General features: G+C 49.5%; 1 protein-coding gene across 13 annotated transcripts in view; it reads right to left on the reverse strand.

Annotated features, from left to right (window-relative positions):
- The window catches only part of scube2 (signal peptide, CUB domain, EGF-like 2), a 229,035-nt gene that overhangs the window by 177,965 nt on the left and 26,094 nt on the right, over positions 1-24,976 (reverse strand). For all 13 annotated transcript variants that reach the window (XM_038808152.1, XM_038808154.1, XM_038808150.1 and 10 more), the window contains exon 4: positions 23,783-23,917. In XM_038808152.1, coding sequence (XP_038664080.1) covers positions 23,783-23,917 — 135 coding nt within the window. The remainder of the gene's footprint in view (positions 1-23,782; positions 23,918-24,976) is intronic.

A 24,976-nucleotide genomic window follows, 5' to 3' on the forward strand; every position in this document is an offset into this window, starting at 1 on the left:
TGCCCAGTTCACAAGCATGACCCCAACCTTCCTATTACCTGCCATTTTAGCTCAGCACCTGGCTCTCCTTTCACAGCCTATCCTGGCAACAGGTTCCAGGCACTCACCACCCTCTATGTAAAAAAACCTGCCTCACCCATCTCCTCTTAGCTTTCCCCCATAGACCTTAAACCTATTCCCCTTGGTGACTGACCCCTCTACTCTGGGAAAGAGTGCCTGCAGATCCGCTCTATCCATCCACCTCATAATCTTGCAGACCTCTATCAGGTCACCTCTCAACCTCCGTCGTTCAAATGAAAACAGTCCAAGTCTATTGAGCTTCTCCACTTGGCTAACACCTTTCAGACCAGGCAACATCCTGGTAAACCTCCTCTGCACCCTCTCCAAAGACTCCACATCCTTCTGGTATTGTGGCGAGCAGAATTGTGCGCAATATTCCAAGTGCGCCTTACAAACGTTCTATACAACGTTGAATGACTTGCCAATTTTTAGACTCGATGCCCCGTCCGTATGCTTTCTTGACTGCCTTGTCCACTTGTGTTGCCACTTTCAAAGATCTGTGGACCTGCACGCCCAGATCTCTCTGACTTTCTAAATTCCGAAGAGTTTTCCCATTTACGGTATATTTCCCCTCCCTATTAGACCTACCAAAATGCATTACCTCACATTTGTCTGGATTAAACTCCATTTGTCATTTCTCTGCCGAAGTCACCAACCTATCTACATCCTGCTGTATCCTCTGACAATCCTTAACACGATCTGCCACTCCACCAACATTGGTTTCATCCGCGAACTTACTAATCAGACCAGCTACATTTTCCTCCAAATTGTTTATGTCAACTACAAACAACAGAGGCCCCAGCACAGATTCCTGTGGAACACCACAAATCACAACCTTCCTTTCACACCAGGCCATCTATCTTTTGTTCTTAAAATTGATCATATTTGTTGTAGTTTTTACAGTTCTGACACATTCTTCCACCTTTCAGTTCTGACAAAGACTCCAAGGACTCAAAACGTTGGGCTGGATTCTTCTGCCCCGCCCACTACAAGAACGTCACGGGCGAGGTGCGGACAATGAAGAAGTCCATTAACCGCAGGTGGGATTCTCCAGGCACCGGGTAGACGCAGCCAGAAAATCGCGCCCGATAACTGTTTCTCACTTAAAAAAAAAATTTTGAGCATCCAATTAATTTTTTCCAATTAAGGGGCAATTTAGCATGGCCAATCCACCTATCTTGCACATCTTTGGGTTGTGGGGGTGCAACCCATGCACACAGGGGGAGAATGTGCAACTCCACATGGACAGTGACCCAGAGCCGGGATTGAACCTGGGACCTCAGCGCTGTGAGGCAGCAATGCTAACCACTGCAGTACCGTGCTGCCAGAGCTGTTTCTCACTTAATAGATGCTGGCAGACCCGCTGAGTTTTTCTGGTCTCCTCTGTTCTTGTTTCAGATTCCAGCACCTGCAGTATTTTGCTTATGCCAATCCAGTGAACCTTCTCTGAACCGCCTCCAATGCATTTACAGCCTTCCTTATAAAAGGAGACCAAAACTGCACACAGTATTTCAGATGTGGTCTCACGAATGCCCTATAAAACTGAAGTTTAACATCTTTACTTTTATGTTCAATTCCTCTCGTAATAAAGGATAGTATTCCATTAATCTTCATAATTACTTGCTACACCCGCACAATAACTTTTTGTGACTCATGCACAAGAACACCTAGATCCCACTGCACCTCAACATTCTGCAGTCATTCTCCATTTAAGTAAGACTCCTTCCTAAAGATCTGGCAAGGTGGGATGGTCTCCCTCTGTCACTGGCGGGTCGGGTACAGGTGGTTAAAATGGACGAGTTGCCACAATTTCTCTTTACTTTTCAATGCCTGCCGATTTTCCTGCCAATGGCTTTTTTCAGAGAGATTGAGGGAAGGATTACTTCATTCATATGGGGAGGGAAGGTGGCCAGAGTTAAAAAGGTGCTGCGACAGAGGGGAAGGCAGGCAGAGGGTTTGGGTCTTCCGAACCTGATGTATTACTACTGGGCGGCGAATGTGGAGAAGGTGCGGAGCTGGGTCAGAGGGGTTGATTCCCAGTGGGTCAGAATGGAGGAGAGTTTGTGCAGGGGGTCAGGATTGAAAGCACGAGCAACAGCGCTGTTCCCGACGGCCCCGGGGAAATACTCAGGGAGTCCGGTAACAATAGCTTCATTATGAATTTGGAGGCAGTTTCGCCAACACTTCGGGTTGGGAGCAGGGTCAAGGGAAATGCCGATTCGGGGGAACCACAGAGTTGAGCCAGGGAAGTGGGGTAGAAATTTTCAGAAATGGGAGGAGAAGGGGATTAAGACACTAAAAGATTTGTTTCTTATGGGTCAGTTTGCGGGACTTCCGGTTCGGCAGCTCCCGCCAGGAATGGACTTTTGGGCTCTTTTAAGGGCCCCCAGCGGCACTTGCTCAACGGTTCCCGACGTGGGAAGGTGTCTGCAGTGGATACCCAGTGGTATCTGGTCTGGACCAGGAGTGGGGCCAGCAAAATAGCGGTGGCAGCACCTAAGAAAAAGCGGGGGAAGAAAATCAAGATGGCGGCCGGCGGAGGCCTCGAGGAATGGAGGCAGTGGGCGCAGGAGCAGCAGGAGACTCTCCAGCGCTGTTTTCAGGAGCTTAAAGTGGAGCTGCTAGACTCGCTGAAGGCGAATGCAGACAAGCTGATGGCGATGCAGGCAGCCCAGGGGGTGGAGGTCCGGGAGCTCCGACAACAAGCCTCCGAAAGAGAGGATGAGGCCGCGGCCCTTGCGCTAAAGGTGGAGATGCATGAGGCGCTCCATAAGAAGTGGCAGGAGCGGTTCGAAGAGATGGAGAACAGGTCGAGGCAGAAAAATTTGCGGATCATGGGCCTCACAGAGGGGCTGGAGGGGTCAGACCTGGGGGCCTATGTGGTCGTTTTGTTGAACTCGCTGATGGGAGCTGGGTCCTTCCAGGGGCCCCTGGAGCTGGAGGGGGCCCACAGAATACTGGCCAGGAGGCCCAAGCCGAATGAGCCGCCACGGGCGGTGCTGGTGTTGTTCCACCGGTTCGCTGACCGAGAGTGTGTGCTTAGGTGGGCCAAGAAGGAGTGGAGCAGCAAGTGAGAGAACTCGGCAGTGCGGATCTACCAGGACTGGAGTGCGGAGGTGGCTAAGCGGAGGGCCGGGTACAACCAGACGAAGGCGGTGCACCACAGAAAGAGTGTGAAGTTTGGCATGTTATAGCCGGCGTGTCTGTGGGTCAATTTCAAGGACCGGCAATTTTATTTTGAGTCCCCGAGGAGGCGTGGGCCTTTGTGCAGGCCGAGAAGTTGGACTCTGACTGAGGGTCGGGGGTTTGTAAATAACTGTTAACTTTTGGTGGGATGGGTCTTTTTTTTTTTATATATTTTTTTTATTTTTACACTACAGCGCAGTACGGGCCCTTCGGCCCTCGATGTTGCGCCGACCTGTGAAACCATCTGAAGCCTATCTGACCTACACTATTCCATTTTCATCCATATGTCTATCCAGTGACCACTTAAATGCCCTTAAAGTTGGCGAGTCTACTACTGTTGCAGGCAGGGCGTTCCACACCCCTACTACTCTCTGAGTAAAGAAACTGCCTCCGATATCTGTCCGATATCTATCACCCCTCAATTTAAAGCTATGTCCCCTCGTGTTGGTCATCACCATCCGAGGAAAAAGACTCTCACTGTCCACCCTATCTAACCCTCTGACTATCTTATATGTCTCTATTAAGTCACCTCTCAGCCTTCTCCTCTCTAACGAAAACAACCTCAATTCCCTGAGCCTTTCCTCGTAAGACCTTCCCTCCATACCAGGCAACATCCTAGTAAATCTCCTCTGAACCCTTTCCAAAGCTTCCACATCCTTCCTATAATGTGGTGACCAGAACTGCACGCAGTACTCCAGGTGCGGCCGCACCAGAGTTATGTACAGCTGCAGCATGACCTTGTGGTTCCGAAACTCAATCCCCCTGCTTATAAAGGCTAGCACACCATATGCCTTCTTAACAACCCTATTAACCTGGGTGGCAACTTTCAGGGATTTATGTACCTGGATGCCGAGATCTCTCTGTTCATCTACACTACCAAGAATCTTGCCATTAGCCCAGTACTCTGCATTCCTGTTACTCGTTCCAAAGTGAACCACCTCACACTTTTCCGCATTAAACTCCATCTGCCACCTCTCAGCCCAGCTCTGCAGCTTATCTATGTCCCTCTGTATCCTATAACATCCTTCAGCACTATCCACAACTCCACCGACCTTCATGTCATCTGCAAATTTACTAACCCATCCTTCTACACCCTCTTCCAGGTCATTTATAAAAATGACAAACAGCAGTGGCCCCAAAACAGATCCTTGCGGTACACCACTAGTAACTGAACTCCAGGATGAACATTTGCCATCAACCACCACCCTCTGTCTTCTTTCAGCTAGCCAATTACTGATCCAAACCGCTAAATCACCTTCAATTCCATACTTCCTTATTTTCTGCAATAGCCTACCGTGGGGAACCTTATCAAACGCCTTACTGAAATCCATATACACCACATCAACAGCTTTACCCTGATCCACCTGTTTGGACACCTTCTCAAAAAACTCAATAAGGTTTGTGAGGCATGACCTACCCTTCACAAAACCGTGTCGACTATCGCTAATCAACTTGTTCTTTTCAAGATGATTATAAACCCTATCTCTTATAACCTTTTCCAACATTTTACCCACAACCGAAGTAAGGCTCACAGGTCTATAATTACCAGGGTTGTCTCTACTCCCCTTCTTGAACAAGGGGACAACATTTGCTATCCTCCAGTCTTCCGGCACTATTCCTGTCGACAAAGACGACATAAAGATCAAGAACAAAGGCTCTACAATCTCCTCCCTGGCTTCCCAGAGAATCCTAGGATAAATCCCATCTGGCCCAGGGGACTTATCTATTTTGACATTTTCCAAAATTGCTAACACCTCCTCCTTTTGAACCTCAATTCCATCTAGCCTGGTCGACTGAACCTGAGTGTTCTGTTTTATGCTGTTTTAAGCTGGTTGTGTGTTGGTTCTTGGGTGGGTGGGGTGCTGTCTTTTTTGGTACGGGGTGGGGAGGAGCACCGAGTGTCATTATACGCAGATGACTTGTTGCTTTATGTGGCGGCCAGTGGGGGGAATGCCGGAGGTGATGCAGACCCTTAGGGAATTTGGGGGCTTTTCTGGGTACAAGCTCAACCTGGGTAAGAGTGAGCTGTTCGTTGTGCACCCGGGGGATCAAGAGGAGGGGATTGGTAGGCTCCCGCTGAAAAGGGCGGGGAGGATATTTCGGTACCTGGGAGTCCGGGTGGCTAGGAGCTGGGGGACCCTTCACAAGCTTAACCTCACTAGGCTGGTGGAGCAAATGGAGGGGGAGTTCAAAAGATGGGACATGTTGCCGCTGTCGCTGGCGGGCAGGGTGCAGTCCCTCAAGATGACAGTGCTCCCAAGGTTTTTGTTCCTGTTCCAGTGCCTCCCCATCCTTATCCCGAAGGCCTTTTTTAGGAGGGTCAATAGGAGTATTACGGGATTTGTATGGGCGCATGGGACTCCGAGGGTGAGAAGGGTGTTTTTGGAGTGGGGCAGGGATAGGGGGGGGCTGGCGTTGCCCAACCTCTGTGGGTACTACTGGGCTGCCAACGCAGCGATGGTGCATAAGTGGGTAATCGACGGGGCAGGGGAAGCATGGAAGAGGATGGAGATTGCGTCCTGCGTGGACACGAGCCTGGAGGCGCTGGTAACGGCGCCGTTGCAGCTCCCTCCAACAAGGTATACCACGAGTCCAGTGGTGGCGGCTACCCTCAAAATTTGGGGGCAATGGAGACGGCATAGGGGGGAGGTGGGGGGCTCGATGGCGTCCCCGATACGGGGGAACCACCGGTTTGTTCCAGGGAGCATCGATGGCGGGTTTCTGGGCTGGTACAGGGTAGGTATTAGGAGGTTGAGGGACCTGTTTGTGGATGGGAGGTTTGCGAGCCTGGGTGAGTTAGAGGGGAAGTTTGGGCTCCCCCCGGGGAACATGTTTAGGTACATGCAGGTTAGGGCATTTGCCAGGTGGCAGGTGGAGGGGTTCTCTCTGCTGCCCCCATGTGGGGTACGGGACAGGGTGCTCTCGGGGGTGTGGGTTGGAGGAGGGAGGATTTCGGACGTGTACCACGTCATGCAGGAGGTGGATGATGCCTCGGTGGAGGAGCTGAAGGGTAAATGGGAGGAGGAGCTGGGTGAGGAGATTGATGAGGGGACGTGGGCGGATGCCCTGGAAAGAGTGAATTCCTCCTCTTCCTGTGCGAGGCTTAGCCTCATACAGTTCAAGGTGCTGCACAGGGCCCACATGACTGGGACGAGGATGAGTAGGTTTTTCGGGGGCGAAGACAGGTGTGCTAGGCGCTCGGGGAGCCCAGCGAACCACGCCCATATGTTCTGGGCATGCCCAGCGCTGGGGTTGATTTGGAAGGGGGTAGCAAGGACGGTGTCGAGGGTGGTAGGATCCAGGGTCAAGCCAGGCTGGGGACTCGCAATTTTTGGGGTTGCAGTGGAGCCGGGAGTGCAGGAGGCGAAAGAGGCCGGTGTTCTGGCCTTTGCGTCCCTAGTAGCCCGGCGGAGGATCTTGCTTCAATGGAAGGATGCGAGGCCCCCAAGCGTGGAGGCCTGGATCAATGATATGGCGGGGTTCATCAAGTTGGAGAAGGTGAAATTTGCCCTGAGGGAATCAGTTCAGGGGTTCTTTAGGCGGTGGCAGCCTTTCCTGGACTTCCTGGCGGAACGGTAGGGAAATAGGCCGGCAGCAGCAGCAACCCAGAACTCCGGGAGGCCATATTCGGGGTGTCGGACCAGCCAGGGTTGGAAACAGGTGCGGAGGCAGATGATGTAGCCTTCGCCTCGTTGATCGCCCGAAGGCGGATCCTGATGGGTTGGAGAGCAACCTCTCCATCCTGTGCCCTGGCGTGGCGGGGGAACCTGTTGGAATTCTTGACTCTTGAGAAGGTTAAGTTTGAACTGAGGGGAAGGATGGAGGGGTTCTACAATTCATGGGCATTATTCATTATGCACTTTCAAGAACTGGATAACATTGAACATTAGTTGGGGCGTGTGGGTGGGAGGGTTGGGGGAGGGTGGCTGTGTGTGTTAACGGCGACGATGGGTGATCCCCTAATTCCTTTTTGTCATTTGTTTGTGTGAACATGCGGGCTAATGTTTGGGGTTTGGTGGAAGGATGGGATCGTTGTTATTGATATAGGGATTGACATATTTGTTACTGATTATCGTTTATTGTTGGTGGGTGTAAATTTGGGAGAAAATGTGAAAAAGGAGAATAAAAAATATTTTTTTTAAAAAGTAAAACTTTTTCCTGCCAAAGTGAACAACATCATACTTTCCCACATTATACTCCATCTGCCACATATTTTCCCACTCACTCAACCCATCTATACCTCCCTGCAAACTCCATGGGCACAATCTTCCCAAAAGGGAACAAATCCCCGAGTGAGCACGTTTAGCCGAGTGCTTCCAGTGCCAAGAAACACATGGTTATTCAATGCAACTCCCTTTGAATAAGGGGCCACAAATAGCCCTGGGCGGAGATTCTCCAAAATCATGGCCAAGTGTTGACGCCGGCGTAAATACCAGAGTGTTTCACGCCAGCTTCAACGGGCCTCTTGGCCCAGCGATTCAGAGGCCCATAGGGGGCCAGCACAGCACTGGAGTGATACTGCACTGCCGCGTATGCGAGTGGTGGCCATTTCCATGCCGGCACCAGGCAAAATGGCGGAGCCACACAGAAGGAGCTAGGTCCCCTCGAAATCGCGTGTGCCCGCTAATCGGTAGCCCCCGATCGCGGGCCTAGCCGTTGTGCAGGCCCCCCCACCTCCCCGGAGTCTGATCCACCCGCGCAACACCCCCCAACCCCAACACAATCAGGACGGCCATCACGGCCGCGGGTCCGAGCTTCCACCGGGTGGTACCAGGTTGGAACCACGGCGGCGGAACACGGCGGGAACTTGGCTGGTCGACTGCGGAGAATGACCCCGGGGTCCGTTTTGATTGCCACATCGACCACACACGCGCAACTGGTGCCGATTCTCCGGTCGGCGGAGAATCGCGTTGCGACATCGGAACGGTGTGTTGGGAATTTCTTGCACCACCGCTGATTCTCCGACCCGGCGCGGGCTCAGAGAATCCCGGCCCTGATTTTTACAATGGGGATTGTAAATTGAGTTCCGCTCACCAGAACTCACCAATCTCACCAGAACTCACCTATCCACAAAATAAATCCCCGAGCTCCCCACCAGCCCAAGCACAACATGGGAGGATTCCACCCCCCCCCCCCCCCCCAGCACCCACACTGGACAACCCCCACCCAATCGCGCATGCGGAAAAAATGCCAGCTTGGCACCTTGGAAACCAGTACCAAACAGTGCTCATCCGAGGTCCCCAAGATGAAGGGACTTGCTCTAATATGCGGATTTGCCAAAAAGTGATCCCTCCCATTGTGGGCTGGATTCACCTTGCAACGTTTTGAGAGATTGTGAGGTGTTGCAAACGGGTAGATCCCGGAAGCAGAGTCTCCCGCCTTTCAACAACCAAGCTGCGCTAAGACAAACTGCTTTTTCGGCGCAGGGTAACCAGAGAATCACACCCCATATGTTTTCTTCACAACATGCTTCCCTACCTATATTTGTGTCATCTGTAAATTTAGCTACCATGGGCGGTATTCTCCGAAGGCAGGATCTTCTGCCTCGCCGGCAGCGCACTCATGCCTGCAGATTTCCCGGCAGCATGGGGAGGCCACATTGAGTAACGCCATTGGCCAGTTGCGGGACAGAAGATTCCGCTGCCGGCGGGGGCGCACCGCGCCAGAAAACGGGTCTGGCGGTACGGAGAATCCCGCCCCTTGCCTTTGCTCTCCTCATGAAAGTCGCTGATGTAAGTTGTAAAAAGTTGAGGCCCCAACAGACGCCTGCGGAACTCCACTCATCTCATCCTGCCAATCAGACAAAGACAAATTTTTGCATAAGTCTCTGTTTTATACCTACCAGCCAATCTTCAATGCAGGCTAATACATTACACCATAAGGATTTTTTTTTTTACAATAACCTTTGATGTGACACCTTATCAAATGCTTTCTGTTAATCCAACTACCATGCGTCTACAGGCTCCCCTATATCCACAGCACATGTTACTCCTTCAAAGAACTCTAGTAAATTGGTTAAGCATGATTTCCCTTTCATCAAAGCCAGGCTGATTCTTTTCAATTACCTTGAACTTGTCTACATTCTGGGCTATAACCTCTTTAATGATTGAATCTAACACCTTGTCCGGGTCTTGCTGCAGGTTGATGTTCTGCCATTGCAATTTTTAAGGGGTCTATCATTGGGCAACAGAAATGCCTGCCTACTTTAGCCTACAAATCGATGTGTATCAAACCCCAATTTTAGGACACAATTGGTCAGACTGGTTTAAATGGTAATGCTGGCTCAAAAAGAGGCCCAAAATGTTTTAATTTGATGACAAATATTACACAGCAATTAGTTATTTCTGGTATTTCCTTAGATGTGCTAACTGGCTAAAGAATGAATATTATTTATTCTGAATTATAAATTGCTGTATGTCATTATGTACAAGTGAATTCTTGAAGTATAAGTTCAAAGGTTTAATATTGATGCTCCATTTTAGCGCATTTAGTAAGGCATGAGATTGTCCAGTTTTGATTACTTTATGCACAAAATCCCACTATCTACAATTCCCGCTGCCTCAGAAAGGCAGCCAGCACACACGCCGGACATACTCTCATCACCTTCTTCTGTCAGGAAAAAGATACAAATGTTTGAGGTCACATACCAACCGACTCAAGAATAGCTTCTTCCCTGCTGCCATCAAACTTTTGAATGGACCTATCTCGTATTAAGTTGATCGTTTCTCTACACCCTAGCTATAACTGTAACATTACATTCTGTAGTCTCTCCTTCCTTCCCTATGCACGGTATGCATTGTCTGTATACTATGCAAGAGACAATACTTTTCACACGTGACAATAATACATCAAATCAAATCAAAAAGACGAAACTGTTATTACACAGGTATTTATTTTGCTTAGACTCTGGATGAAAAAATTGGAACATAATTCTGCCACCAAAGTAAAGGGATTTGGATTTAATAAGGTAAACACAGAGAGTCGGGTCATGAATGTTACTCTTCATAAATCTAAAATAAATCAGTACCACTGTGAAAGTGGGCCAGGACAGCAACGTTGCCGCTGGGTTTTTAGTCAGTGAGCCCCAAAGTAAGATAAAGGAGGTAAATTTGTTGTTTACACACATGGGCAGAAGGAGGAGAAGGAAATTGATCCAATTTATTTAATTCATAAATGCAATTAATGGAGTGGACATAAAGAAACCAGAATGGACGCGTGGATGATCCATCTCGGCCTTATCCTGAGGTCCCCTGCATCACAGATTCCAATCTTTAGCCAATCCGATTCACTCCACGTGATATCAAGATACGGCTGAAGGCACCAAGTACAGCAAAGAATATGGGCCCTGAGAGTATTCCAACAGTAACGCTGAAGTAGTGTTCCAGAACTAGCCTCACCTCCTGACTTCCCAAAGTCTGTCCACTGTCTAAATGGCGTAAGTCAGGGGAGGAATGGAATACTCTCCATTTGCCTGGCTGAGTACAGCTCTAACAATACTCCAAAAGCTTGACGCCATCCTGGACAAAGCAACCCGTTTGATCAGCACCCGATCTACTAACCCAAGCATTCAGTCCATCAGCAACGCACAGTAGCAGCAGTGTGCACCATCCACAATATGCACTGCAGCAACTCACCAAGGGTCGTTCGACAGCACCTTCCATGACATCTATTATCTAGAAGGACAAGGCAGCAGGCACACAGGAAAACCACCACCTGCAAATTCCTATGCATGTCACACACTACTCTGATTTCGAACTAAGGGCAGGATTTACCGGCCAAACCTCCGTGTGTTTTTTGGCAGCGGAGGCGGCCTGTCAGCGGGATTTACCCACCCCACTGTTGTCAACGGGATTTCCCGGTGTCTGCACCCCTCGTTGCCAGGAAACCCGTACACCGGCACGGGACCGGAATATCCCGCCGGCGAGAACAGCCAGTAAATCCTGCCCGATATCACCATCCCTTCACTGTCACTGGGTCAAAATCCTGGAACTCTCTCTCTAAAAGCGTTATGGGTATGCCTACACCACAGAGGCAGCAGTTCAAGAAGTTGCTCATCTGGCATGGTGAGTCCGCTGACTTCACCATGAATCCATTATCACTCTGTTAATGTTAATTGCAGCAAGTTCAAATCAGTCCAATTTTTAACAGCAATGGTTAGGTGAAAAGTGAGCAGATATAAAAAAAAACATAAAACATAATACATCGAATCAATGTTGTAGTAATTTTTAAGCAAACAGAGTTATCCCTGAGCTGCACTGTTCAATATTTGTCTTCACAATTTGTTTCAATCCAATACAGTACTACCGAGGATCTAATAACAGCTGAACCTGAGCCATAGATTAATTCCCAGTGACCTTTCTCAGCACTTTAACCAAAAGCATATGATCCCGCTGCCATGTCAGCAAGCATTTCCACACAGCATTTTCAACGATTCTGAGAGATGGCAAGTGGGTCTGCAAGATTGCATCATGTTTTGGACTGATACTGTCTCACGCTTGCATGCTCTAAATCAACACTGCTCCTCCCTCACAACAAACATTTCATTATGCAAATTCGATTTTAAACCATGACATTCAAGCAAGTAGCCACATGATGTGATCAACTCTTTTCTCAACAGCCTTTTAACTGATCACCTCCTTAAAATTTGAAAAGCACAGTAGAGAAAGAAAGTCATCCTAGTGTTGATAATCGTCTTAGCTGTAGTCCTGTTGATAGCACTCTTACCTCTGAATCACAAGGTTCTGGGTTCAAGTCCCAAGCTAGCTCTTAAACGCAAAAATCAAAGCTGAGGTTCTAGTGCATTACTGCGGGAGCACGGAACTGTTAGAGATGGCCACCATCTTTCAGATTAAATATTGAATTGAGGCCATGTGGTAGTAACCACTGCTGTATATACCTGTACTACTGGTACGGGGGTAGTCCCTGCCTCCTGGCTCCGCCCAGTAGGCGGAGTATAAATATGTGTGCTCCCCGTACAGCAGCCATTTCGCCAGCTGCTGTAGGAGGCCACACACCTTAGTGTAATAAAGCCTCAGTTGTTTCAACTCTCGTCTTTGTGATTTCCGGTGACGGCGGGCAGGAGGAGGGCTCCTGCTCGGGAACAGCACTTTCGGGGCTTTAAGTCCGGTCCTAGGGTCCACGGAGGCGGCAAAAGCAGGGAGAAGGCACAGAGGAGGCACTATGAAGGCGCAGTAAAGGAAAATGTCGAGAGTGAGCAAAAAAAACGGCCGTAAAAAAAACAGCTGAAGGTCCGTGGGGGGGGGGGTGTAAAGGTCACCGCAGGGTCACCACGGAAATTGGAGGCTGGGGCACCAGGGGAGGCCACATTGCTTACGGCTGAAGAAATGACTACGGTGATGGCTGCGGAATTTGAAAGGCAGCCTACAAAATACATGGAGACAATGAGGAAGGAGATGAGGGAGGTTTTGAGTGTGCGGTTGGAGGAGGCGATTTCCCCGGTGACGACGGTGGCGAGCGCAGTGGCGGAGGTGCGGGAGCAAGGGGAGGCGCTGAAGGAAGTGGAGGAGACATTATTGCAGCATGGTGATCAACTTACCTCGATGGGGAAGGAGATGCAGAAGGTGATAGAGATTAACAAGGATCTGCGAAGAAAAATGGAAGACCTTGAAAACAGGTCCAGGCGACAGAATTTGAGGATTGTGGGGCTGCCCGAAGGAGTTGAAGGGCCGAGGCCGACTGAATATTTTGCTGCGATGCTGGCGAAACTATTGGGGGAGGGGGAGGATCACTCCCGACATGAACTGGATCGGGCTCATCGGTCGTGGAGGCCTGTACCAAAGGCGAGTGAGCTGCCAAGGGTAGTGACTGTGCTTCTGTAGGTACAGTATGAAGGAGAAGATCCTGTGCTGGGCCAAGCAGAAGCGGGTGGTGCAGTGGGCTGGAGCTGGTATACATGTATACCAGGACTTTACGGTGGAGCTGGCGAGGAGGCGGGCTGCCTTCAACCGGGTGAAGAGGGCACTGTACATTAGCAAGGTGCAGTGCGGCATTGTATATCCAGCAACGCTGAGGGTGATTTACAAGCTCAAGGACTTTTATTTTGGAACGGTGGAAGCAGCGGAGGAGTTTGCAAAGGCAGAAGGACTGTAGCAGAACTGAGAAATTGAGAAATGGCCATGTGCCGATGTAACCTCATAACTGTATTTTCTTCTTTTTTCTTTCACTGCGTGCAGGTGTATGGGCTAAAGGAGCCAATGTTGTATATATTTGGACAAGGGAAGTGATGGAACTTTCACTTTCACACTTGGGGTGTAGGTGGATATGCAGGGCTTGTGTGCTAAAAGGGGATTTCTGGGCTTTCCTAGGGTCGGGCAAGGGGGAAAGGGACCCGGGTGGGGGTCTCCACGCTGGCCGGTTTAAGCCAGCCAGTGAACGGAAGTGAAGTGGGGAAGAGGGGCTGCGGCCATCGGAGCCTGGCAGAACAGGGTCCGAGGGGTCTAGCCGGGGTGGAAGGTTGGGGAGAAGGAACCGAGGTTGGGGGGAGGAGTTTTACAAGAGGCAGTGGAGGGGAGGAGTTGGGAGGGGGGGGGGGGGGGGGGTGTTTACAACTCTTGGGTATCATGTACGGTACTCTTTCAGAGGCTGGATGGCATTGAGTGTCGGGGAGGGGGGGGGAGGGCTCTATAGGTTAATGGTGACCATGGGCGGTCCCGGACTCCTTTTTCTTTTTCTCCTTTGTTTTTCGTTTCCACCGTGGGAGGGTTTGTTTTATTGGATACATATATTGACAGGTGGGCCGTTGTTTGGGGTGGTGGGAGGATGGGATCGTTGTTATTGTTAAGGGGATTGATTTTGTATTTGTTACCGTTTACTGTCTTTTTGAAGGAAAATGTGAAAATGGAGAATAAAAACATTTTTTTTTAAACTCTCGTCTTTGTGCAATTGATCGTGCATCAATTCATTACACTAAAGTTTACAAAGACGGAACTCTACATCAAGCCGGATCGCCGGCAGCTGGATCCGCAATCAAGCAACGCCAAAAAGGACTTTGAACACTGGCTAGCTTGTTTCGAAGCTTACAACAGGTCTGCACCAGACCCAATTCCGGAAGCTCAGAAGATCCAGATCCTCTACACGCGGCTGAGCTCCAGCGTTTTTCCGCTTATCCAGGACGCGCCGACCTACGATGAAGCCATGGCGCTACTGAAAGAGAATTCCGCTCAGCGGACTAACATGCTTTACGCCAGGCACGTTCTCTCAACTCGTAGTCAACTCCCTGGTGAGTCAATAGAAGATTTCTGGCGTGCCCTAATTCCCCTGCTCAGAGACTGTGACTGTCAGACCGTCACGGCCACGGAACACTCGAATTTACACATGCAGGACGCTTTCGTTACGGGGATTGCGTCAGATCACATCCGCCAGCGACTTTTAGAGGGGGTCACGCTCGACCTCGCGGCAACCAAAATGCTGGCGCTATCGATGATGGTCGCCACGTGCAATATCCAGACCTACACCCCCGGCCGCACGGCCCACCCCTCTTACGCATCGTGGATCCCGCAGACGGCCGCCCCATCGGGGATTCCACTCAGCCAACCCTATGCCTGTGCCACGCCTCAACCAGCCAATCCCAGAGGCCCCAGATGTTACTTCTGTGGGCAGCCAAAACACCCCCGCCAACGCTGCCCGGCCCGGAGCACCCTTTGCACGGCCTGCGGCAAAAAGGGGCACTTCGCTGTGGTGTGCCAGGCACGCTCAGTCGCTGCTATCGCTCCGACCACACCCGCTATGGACAGGGGACGCCAACATCTTCTCCCCCGCGGACCACGCATGGCCAGCGGGTGCCACCATCTTCCCCTCCCCAGGCCACATGTGGCCCATGGGCGCCGCCATCTTGTTCAACCTCCGCCATGTGCAGCCCGTGGGCGCCGCCATCTTGTCCTCCTCAGGATCGTCTGGCGGCGCCATCTTGTCTCCCCCACAGCACGTGGGCGCCACCATCGTTCCAGGACCCTTGCCCCCCAGGCACCCCATTGTCTGACACCAGCGACGACCAGCCGCGGCTCGCCTCAGTCACGATCGACCAGTCTCGCCCGCACAATCTAGCAACCGCCTCCACAAGCGTGAAGATCGATGGGCATGAGACTTTCTGCCTGCTGGACTCCAGGAGCACCGAGAGCTTCATACATCGTGATACGGTAAGACGCCGCTCCCTCGCGGTACATCCCGCCAATCAGAGAATCTCCCTGGTCTCCGGCTCCCACTCCGTGGCAATCCGGGGGTACTGCATAGCAACGCTCACTATCCAGGGCATAGAGTTCAGCGGCTTCCGTCTCTACGTCCTCCCCCACCTCTGCGCTGCCCTGCTACTCGGCCTGGACTTCCAGTGTAACCTCCAGAGTCTAGCATTGAAATTCGGCGGGCCCCTACCACCCCTTACTGTGTGCGGCCTCGCGACCCTAAAGGTCACCCACCTTCCCTATTCGCAAACCTAACCCCGGATTGCAACCCGTTGCCACCAGGAGCAGACGGTACAGCGCCCAGGACAGGACCTTCATCAGGTTCGAGGTCCAGCGGCTGCTTTGGGAAGGCATCATCGAGGCCAGCAACAGCCCCTGGAGAGCCCAAGTGGTAGTGGTGAAAACGGGGGAGAAACACAGAATGGTCGTGGAGTACAGCCAAACCATCAATCGGTACACGCTGCTCGACGCGTACCCCCTCCCATGCATACCTGATATGGTCAATCAGATTGCACAGTACCGGTTCTTCCCAACTGTAGACCTAAAATCCGGCTACCTCCAGCTCCCCATCCATAAGGCGAACCACCCATACACTGCCTTCGAGGCAGATGGCCGCCTCTACCACTTTCTTAGGGTTCCCTTTGGCGTCACCAACAGGGTCTCGGTCTTCCATAGGGAGATGGACCGAATGGTCGACCGGTACGGGCTGCGGGCCACTTTCCCATACCGAGACAATGTCACCATCTGCGGCCACGACCAGCAGGACCACGACGCCAACCTTGCCAAATTTCTCTGCTCCGCCACTCTCCTAAACCTCACCTATAACAAGGAGAAGTGTGTATACAGCACAAACTGCTTAGCCATCCTCGGCTATGTGGTCCAGAACAGAGTTCTGGGGCCCGACCCCGACCGCATGCGCCCCCTCATGGAGTTCCCCCTTCCCCACTGCCCCAAGGCCCTCAAACTCTGCCTGGGGTTCCTTTCTTACTACGCCCAGTGGGTTCCAAATTATGCCGACAAGGCCCGCCCACTCATCCAGTCCACCCTTTTCCCCCTGACAGTGAGGATCAACAGGCTTTCAACCGTATTAGGGCCGACATCGCCACGGCCCCGATGCATGCAGTCGACGAGACTTTACCCTTTCAAATGGAGAGCGACTCATCAGACGTCGCTCTAGCCGCCACCCTCAACCAGGCAGGCAGGCCCGTGGCATTCTTTTCACGAATGCCTCTGAAATTCGGCACTCCTCCATTGAAAAAGAGGCCCAGGCCATCGTTAAAGCTGTGCGGCATTGGAGGCATTACCTGGTCGGCAGGAGATTCACTCTCCTCACTGATCAATGGTCGGTAGCCTTCATGTTTAACAACACACAGCGGGGCAAGATCAAAAATGATAAAATCTTGAGGCGGAGGATCAAGCTCTCCACCTACAACTACGAGATTTTGTTTCGCCACGGGAAGCTCAACGAGCCCCCCCCCCCCCCCCCCCCCCCCGCCCCCCGATGCCCTATCCCGAGGCACATGTGCCAACGCACAGGTGGACCGACTCCGGACTCTGCACGACAACCTTTGTCACCCGGGAGTCACACGGTTGTACCACTTCATTAAGGCCCGCAATCTGCCCTACTCCATCGAGGAAGTGAGGTCCATCACCAGAGACTACCAGGTCTGTGCGGAGTGCAAACCGCACTTCTACCAGCCGGACCGTGTGCGCTGGTGAAGGCCTCCCGCCCCTTTGAATGCCTCAGCGTGGATTTCAAAGGGCCCCTCCCCTCCACCGACCGGAACACGTATTTCCTCAGTGTGGTCGATGAATACTCCAGATTCCCCTTCACCATCCCATGCCCCGACATGACGTCTGCCACCGTCATCAAAGCCCTCAACACCAACTTCGCTCTGTTCGGCTTCCCCGCCTACATCCACAGTAAGAAGTCTTACAACACCAGGTTAAAATCCAACAGGTTTGTTACAAACACAAGCTTTCGGAGCACTGCTCCTTCCTCAGGGTGGGATGGGGGCAATCATTTGGGGTCACGAGCTCAGAGGTAGAGATGGTGACCATCGATTTCCCAATCAATGGGAGGGGGGGCAATCATTTGGGGTCACGAGCTCAGAGGCAGAGATGGTGACCATTGAGCGGAGGCTCTGACAAGACATTCCTGTGGTCAGTGCTGAGGCCCCAGTACAGATGCATACAACTCTTAGCTCTGAGGCCCCATTAGATTTTTTTCAAAATGGTTGTGGAACAAACCCATTGCCCCTCTCCCCACCCCCGGCTCGACATCTCCGCTCCCCCAGTGGAACAACTCTTCCTCATCCCAATCTCTCTCTGGGCTCGGATTAATTTTCCAGCATTAAATGGGTCACAGCGGGAAAAGGTTTGGGAAGCACTGCGCCGGAGAAATGAAAGCCTTTTTTTAAAAGAGCGAGACCACTTGTGAAAGTAAATTTGTTTCAGTGTTGCAAGCGAAAACTACGATACTGTGAACCTGAAACACTAATATACCAGTTCCACTAGGATGCAGTCTTCTTCTAATCTCTTTAAATCATTCTTCTTTCGACTTCTTCGATACTCTTACTTTGTAACTGGGTGCGAGAGGCTGGATTTTCTGTTTCAGCGGCTAAGTGCCGGCTGATTCTCCATTTCAGCGGCTAACTGCCGGCTGAAATGAAGAATTCCCGGATGTTTTACAATGGCAAAATCGGCGCCGAACCCTCACCGATTCCAGGACTGGTGAGGGGTTAGCAGCGGCGTCGGGTGAAACTCCCACGCCAAAAGCAGCTGGAGAATGGCCGGGTCCGTGGCCCCACAACGACCTGCAGTGGTCGCGCCGTACAACATGGTGGCAGCCATGCATGGACCCGACCCGCCAAATACGACCCCACAGGCCCCCCCCCCCCCCCCCCCCCCCCCCACCCAAACCCGGCCGAGTGCGGCGGGGATTGACACAGTCCACAGCTGTCACGCCAGGTTCCCGACCGCTCACCACACATCAACCACACGGTCGGGAACTTGGCCCATCGGGGCCGCAGCATCATGGGTGGGCCTTCCGATGACACGAGCCGATTATGATATCAGCGTGGGCCAACAGAGAATCCCGCCCGAGATGAGTGAATATTTTATTTTTGGCAGTCGTTGCTTATGGACTGGTGAGGACAATGTCTACCTCTGTAAATTATTACTGCAGTTCATATCTGGAGGAAAATGTTGATCTCCTGACTTCCAAGGCAAATGAAAACTAGTTCTAAAGCCAAAAAACAGTGAATAATTACTTTCCTAATGCTATCAGCTGCCTCAGTTCCATCTCCCATTCAAATAAATCTTTAACAACTCCATCAGTGAAGCTGAGTACGGTTGCCTAATTCTAAAGGTTACTAAAACATGTAATACAATCCGATTTGCAAATACTCGTAATGCCTCCTTTATTTGGTACTGGGTCTTCAATGCACAAAATTGTGATGCTTTATTTTCTCTTTTTGCACAGCAAGCTCTATGTTAACGAGGTGGCTAGGGCATTCAGCAGCTTTCAACCTTTCCTGGAGCCTGAGCACAAGGAGCTAACATATGCTGCAGCAAGAGAGAGAACTAGTGTATATAATTCACTGAAGAAAATGTGGAATAAAAACAGAAAATGCTGAATAAACACAGCAGGTCTGGCAGCATCTATGGAGAGAGAAACAGAGTTAACGTTTAGACTCTGCATACGAACTCAAAACGTTGGGCATGATTTATTCAAAACAATTAGAGTCCGTTCTCGGCGGGATTTGCGGGCTCGAACCCGGCACTTGTAGTGCTGGGATCGACCCCCTATCTAACGGCACTTTGTTGCTATTTTGGCCCCCAGCGGCAAATGCCCCCCCCACCCTCCCAGGCCGCACTTTTGCATAATTTCCTGCACTGTGGAACTCTAACGAGTGAAACTCACAAGTGCAGGAAGAGAGTCGGGTGCCATTTAAAAGCAGCGCCCGGATCTCTTAAGCCCCCAACACGACACCCGAATTCCCCCAATGCCCCAACTCACCTAAAAGGGAGTCCTCCCCTCTGCCCCCCCTGCCCCGGAAGCTCACCTCACACGCAGGGCACGCCCGGATTGATCCCTGAAGCGGGCAAAATGCCAGTCTGCACCAGGGCAGTGCCAGCCTGACACTCTGGGTGGTGTTCGATCAGGCTTGGACATAGTTAACTGGGCTTTTAAGTGATCTTAACTATGCAAGTCTGGGTCCCGCCCATTGTGGGCAGGATCCAGATTGCGACGTCTAGCGAGATATGGCTAGATCTCGCGAAGCGTAACGACCGTCGGGAATCCCAGGAGAGGCCAGTCCCAGGATCTACTGGCCGCGTCCCATCCCGATCCTGGCGGGATGCGGCTGGAAAATTGTACCCGTTAACTTTGTTTTTCCTTCCTGAAATGCTGCCAGACCTGCTGTGTTTATCTAGCATTTTCGGTTTTCATTTCAGATTTCCAGCATTCGCAGTATTTTACTTTTAAGAAGCTGTGCTTCTGAAGACGTGTGCCTCATTCGAAGATGGCCTTGTGGGGATGCTCCGATTCAAAGTGCACCAAGTGAAATAGGAGGTGAGCAGGATGTACTCTTCTATGTCCAAAGGTCGTTCAACAAAAAAGGAAAATGTTCCCTGGAATAATTTGGTCTAAAGGGTATAGAAGTACAGAAGGAAATTGAACAAAAGCTCCAAAATGACATTATTGAATTAAATTCTAGTGATTGGAACTCCACCATGTTCCAAGTGCCAGAGCCGGACGGAACAGTTTTGGACAGTACTGGATGGGGGAAGATTAATTTACCATGATAGCTAACACGAGACCCAAGGCACGGCTGAAGAGGGGTAGGGGGTTGTGGAGGGTGTAAAGTAAAAGAGAAACCGGAGAGAGATGGCGATTCAGGCTGAGGGTGAAGAGAATTGGGGTGAGCAGAATTTTATCTGGTTTGCAAGGGGAAAGGGAAGAAACAGAGGCAGCTGAACAGGGAGTCTCTGTAATTTCTCTGGGATTCAAAGCACCATCCTGTGTTCAGATCAATTGTGCAGTTTGTGTTGTGAGAAGAGCCAAGAAACCGGCAGATTCTAATAAGCTAAAAAGTTGAGTGTGTGCTCTTTTGTATTGAGATGTCATGAATTGAAAACATGTTACTGAAAAAAAGTTGGAATTCCAGTAAATCAATGAAATTCAGACTGATTTTACACACTTCCCTGCATCTATCCTGTTCCTCGGAGCCTTTTTCCTCAGATGGTGATGTCCAGCACGAGGGGACATAGCTTTAAATTGAGGGGAGATAGATACAGGACAGATGTCAGAGGTAGGTTCTTTACTCAGAGAGTAGTAAGGGCATGGAATGCCCTGCCTGCAACAGTAGTGGACTCGCCAACACTAAACGCATTCAAATGGTCATTGGATAGGCATATGGACGATAAGGGAATAGTGTAGAGGGACTTTAGAAGGGTTTCACAGGACAGTGCAACATCGTGGGCCGAAGGGCCTGTACTGCGCTGTAATGTTCTGTTCTATGTTCTATGTGTATCACTCTTCGCAGAGAAAACAGGTGTTAAATTCAGTTGTCCATAAATTGCACTTCCAGATTCCTGTCAGTACACACAACTAAAGTGGTCTGCACCAGTGATGTCTGACATCTTAACAAACTCTCAAATGTCAGTCTTACCTGTTTCAGAAAAGTAAAACAACCACATTGTTGCTGCTGCCAACAGCCATTAACATTGTAGGAGCATTATAGCTTAACTCATTCCTACCCACAACCTCACCAGACTGCCTGCATGCATCTTCCAACACTAATGACTTGGGGACTGAAGGTATCTTTGCTAAATATGCTGATGACGCAAAGATAGGCAAGAATGTAAATTGTGAAGAGAACACAAGACTACAAAGGAACATAGGTAGGTTAAGTGAGTGGGTAAAAATCTGGCAAATGGAGTAATATGTGGGCAAATGTGAAATTGTCCATTTTGGCAGGAAGAATAAAAAAGAAGCTTATTATTTAAATGGTGAGAGATTGCAGAGCTTGGAGGTAAAAGTAGGGTCTGGGTGTCCTAATACATGAATCACAAAAGGCTAGTATACACGTACAGCAATTAATGAGGAAAGCTAATAGAATGTTGATTGTGAGGGGAGTTGATTACAAAAGTAGGGAGGTTATGCTTCAAGTTTACAGGGCATCGGTGAGACCATATCGGAAGTATTGTGTGCAGTACCGGTCTCCTTATCTAAGGAAAGATGTAAATGTGTTAGAAACACTTTAGAGAAGTTTACGAGGCTAATACCAAGAGTGAGGGAATATTGACGAGGTTGGTGTGTATACACTAGAGTTTAGGAGAATTATGATCGCGGACCAGACGCCAACAGTTGCTAGGATACCGGACAGATACCCCAATATTTTTTTTAATTTGTGCATAGCCAGTCCACCTAACCTGCACATCTTTGGACTATGGGATCAAACCGGAGCACCTGGGGGAAACCCAGTCACGGGAAGAACGTGAAAACTCAAGACAGACAGCCACCCAAGGCCATTGAACCTGGGTCCCTGGTGCTGTGAGGCAGCAGTGCTGACCATTGTGCCACCCATTGTCTCCACCATGGCGTCGAAGCCCTCAGCAATGCTCCTCAGTGACAGGGCCATACTCTGGATTGCCCAGGCAATGTCCATCTGCGTCTGGGTCACATTCCTCAGTGACTGGGCCATACTCTGGATTGCCCAGGCAATGTCCATCTGCGTCTGGGTCACATTCCTCAGTGACAGGGCCATACTCTGGATTGCCCAGGCAATGTCCATCTGCGTCTGGGTCACATTCCTCAGTGTATTCGCAGCCCTCAGCCATGATCATCACAGATTGAGCCTTGCCTTGGACACCACCATTCAAGATGTGGATGTCATGCTTCAGGCTTCGCACTGCGGCCGGCACCCGAGCAGTGTTGTCCTTGGTTCCACGCACTGGGCGCTCCTGGCGCCTTTGGGACTCCTCCAATCAGTCCCGCAGTCGCTGTAATGTCACTGACACCATTCCTGAATCCCAAAGCTGTGTCCTATCATCTATATCAGCTCTGGCAGAACCTTGTTGATTGTGTGTGTGTAGGGTGAAGGTGGGGGGGAGAATTTGAGGGTTGGCAGGCCAGGAGAGAGTTGATAACTTATCCTTGCAGCTCGCTAGAGGTCGTTGGTTTTCTTCTGATATTGGACGGTGGTCTTCCTGGTCATGCTGCCCACACTGACAGCCGCTGCCACTGCCTTCCAGGCAGCATTACTAACCCTGCTGCTGGTTCTCTGACCCCCTCGGTGGAAAAGGCTGCCCTACCTCTCATCCACAGCATCGAGCAGCCTGGTCAGGTCAGCGTATCCAACGCGAGAAACAGGTCCGCGTGTTGCCATGCTTGTGTGTTAACATGCAGCGAGTGGTAAGGGAGCGTTTAAAAGCGGCTCCCCCTTCTTAGCAACGAGCGGCTGAGTCATGAGCCGGGCGAATCAGACTGCAAGACAGACAGTAATGTCAAGAATCTCGTGAGGGCTCATTTCTGGCCCTAAGTGCAGTTGAGCATGGGCCGCGATTTCGTCAACGTGACAGTCGCGAAATTCCTCGCCAATCACGCTTAGATTATAACTTGAACCCACTGAATCTCACCCTGATTAAAGTTAATGGAAATCAGGATCACACCCCCTGATCACGTAACTGGTAGGTGGCAGGGAAGATCTCAAACGGAGATCTCACTGTCACAAATCCAGATATGGCTCTCGCGGGTTTTGGCTGCCTTAACGGGGTTTGCACCCACAACAAATGGGCCCTTTAAATTCCGCCCAAGTAGTTTGAAAGTTCTGAGTTGTTGAGAAAGGAAAATAATTGATATGGTAAGTCCAGTTTTAATAATTAAAGAAGAGAAACAACACATAAGATAAAACATGAGTAGCTTGTGGGGCAAACACCGAGAAGCAACAACTTCATACCATCAATAAATTGCTGACAAACAAGGAAAAGCAGTTGAAGGCTAGAAGTGCAAGAACGCTCACCCATCAGACAACTATTACCAACCTTTTAGCAATACATAATAGCACAGAAGCTCATAAGCTTTATTCAGTTTGCACATACATGTATTTAATTCAATTGCTATACAATACAATAACTAAAGATGATTATCACAACACGGGACCATAAAACAACTAAGCAAAGGAACTGCTAATGTTATTGCCTATTTGGATAACATTCCTAATTTTTATGAAGTAAATTTGCATAAAATGGTCATATGTATGTACAATCTTCAATTTCAATGACAAAGAATGAATGTTGCCACAAGGGAAATCCTTGTTTTGTGCTCAACTTACCTTCTGAACGATGAATACAGGTGTGTTGGTTGTCACTCAGAAAAAATCCTTCTTTACACTGACATTCATAACTACCCACTGTATTTACACAGGTGTGTTGGCAACCACCATTGTTAAATATACACTCATCCACATCTAAAAGGAAAAAATATGTTGTTACTTTCGTACCTGTTTGTGATTTATTACAACCTTTGATTTAATGATATGAAATTAATTTGTTAGCAAGCACAATAACATTTGCTTTGAACAAGAAAGTTACACTTTACTTGCACACATTATTCAATGTACAAAATATGTTCATGAGTCTGTACAACTAAAAAGTGATTCAAGGGTCGCATGTAGCACAGTGGTTGGCACTGCTGAGGACCCGGGTTTGAATCCTGGACATGGGTCACTGTCCGTATGGAGTTTGCACATTCTCACCTTGTCTCCGTGGGTTTCACCCCCACAACCCAAAGATGTGCAGGGTAGGTGCACTGGCCACAATAAACTGCCCCCTAATTGGAAAAAAATAATTGAGTACTCTAAATGTATTAAAAATAAAAATATAATTAAAAAATTAAATAAAAAGTGATTCATAATCGCATCTTCTGAGAAGTTTTAGTTTTGTAAATGTTGCCCATAGTTTGAAGAAAGTATCCAAAACTTATGTGATCTTCTTTGCAAATAGTCATATTTAAAGCTGTAAATCATTAAGTATTCTCTGTTTTAGAACAGCTCAATCAACTAAGGAAAATGTCTATATCCTAAGTCAAGTTCAAATGTGAAGGGCAATCTACAAACACAGCTCAATTAATGAAATTTGAAATGAAGCTATCTGAAGCCAGGCATAATCATTTATACTACCAGAATCTCTTGATATACTTAATGCAATTTTGATTATACCACAAATAAAGATATTTTTCTGAAATAATGAGTGGAAATATTTAGTTTTGCTTAGTATTAACACGAATGACGAAGCCTCTGAATAATAAAGTACAATAGCATTTTAAGATTTATTTAATTAAGCTACATTTGTGGTGCAAATTCAGAAAAGGTGCTTTGAATTTATGAAGAAATTGAGATGGATTATGAAAATCTTTGCTCACTCGTTTCCATTTTCTACAGTAGCAATACAGCAGTCTCAGAGACATATGTATACATTATCCTAAAACATCAGATTTTCCATCATGGTAAATGCTAGTCAAATGCTAA

Source organism: Scyliorhinus canicula, chromosome 9 (genome assembly GCF_902713615.1).
Source record: "Scyliorhinus canicula chromosome 9, sScyCan1.1, whole genome shotgun sequence".
Taxonomy (NCBI): domain Eukaryota; kingdom Metazoa; phylum Chordata; class Chondrichthyes; order Carcharhiniformes; family Scyliorhinidae; genus Scyliorhinus; species Scyliorhinus canicula.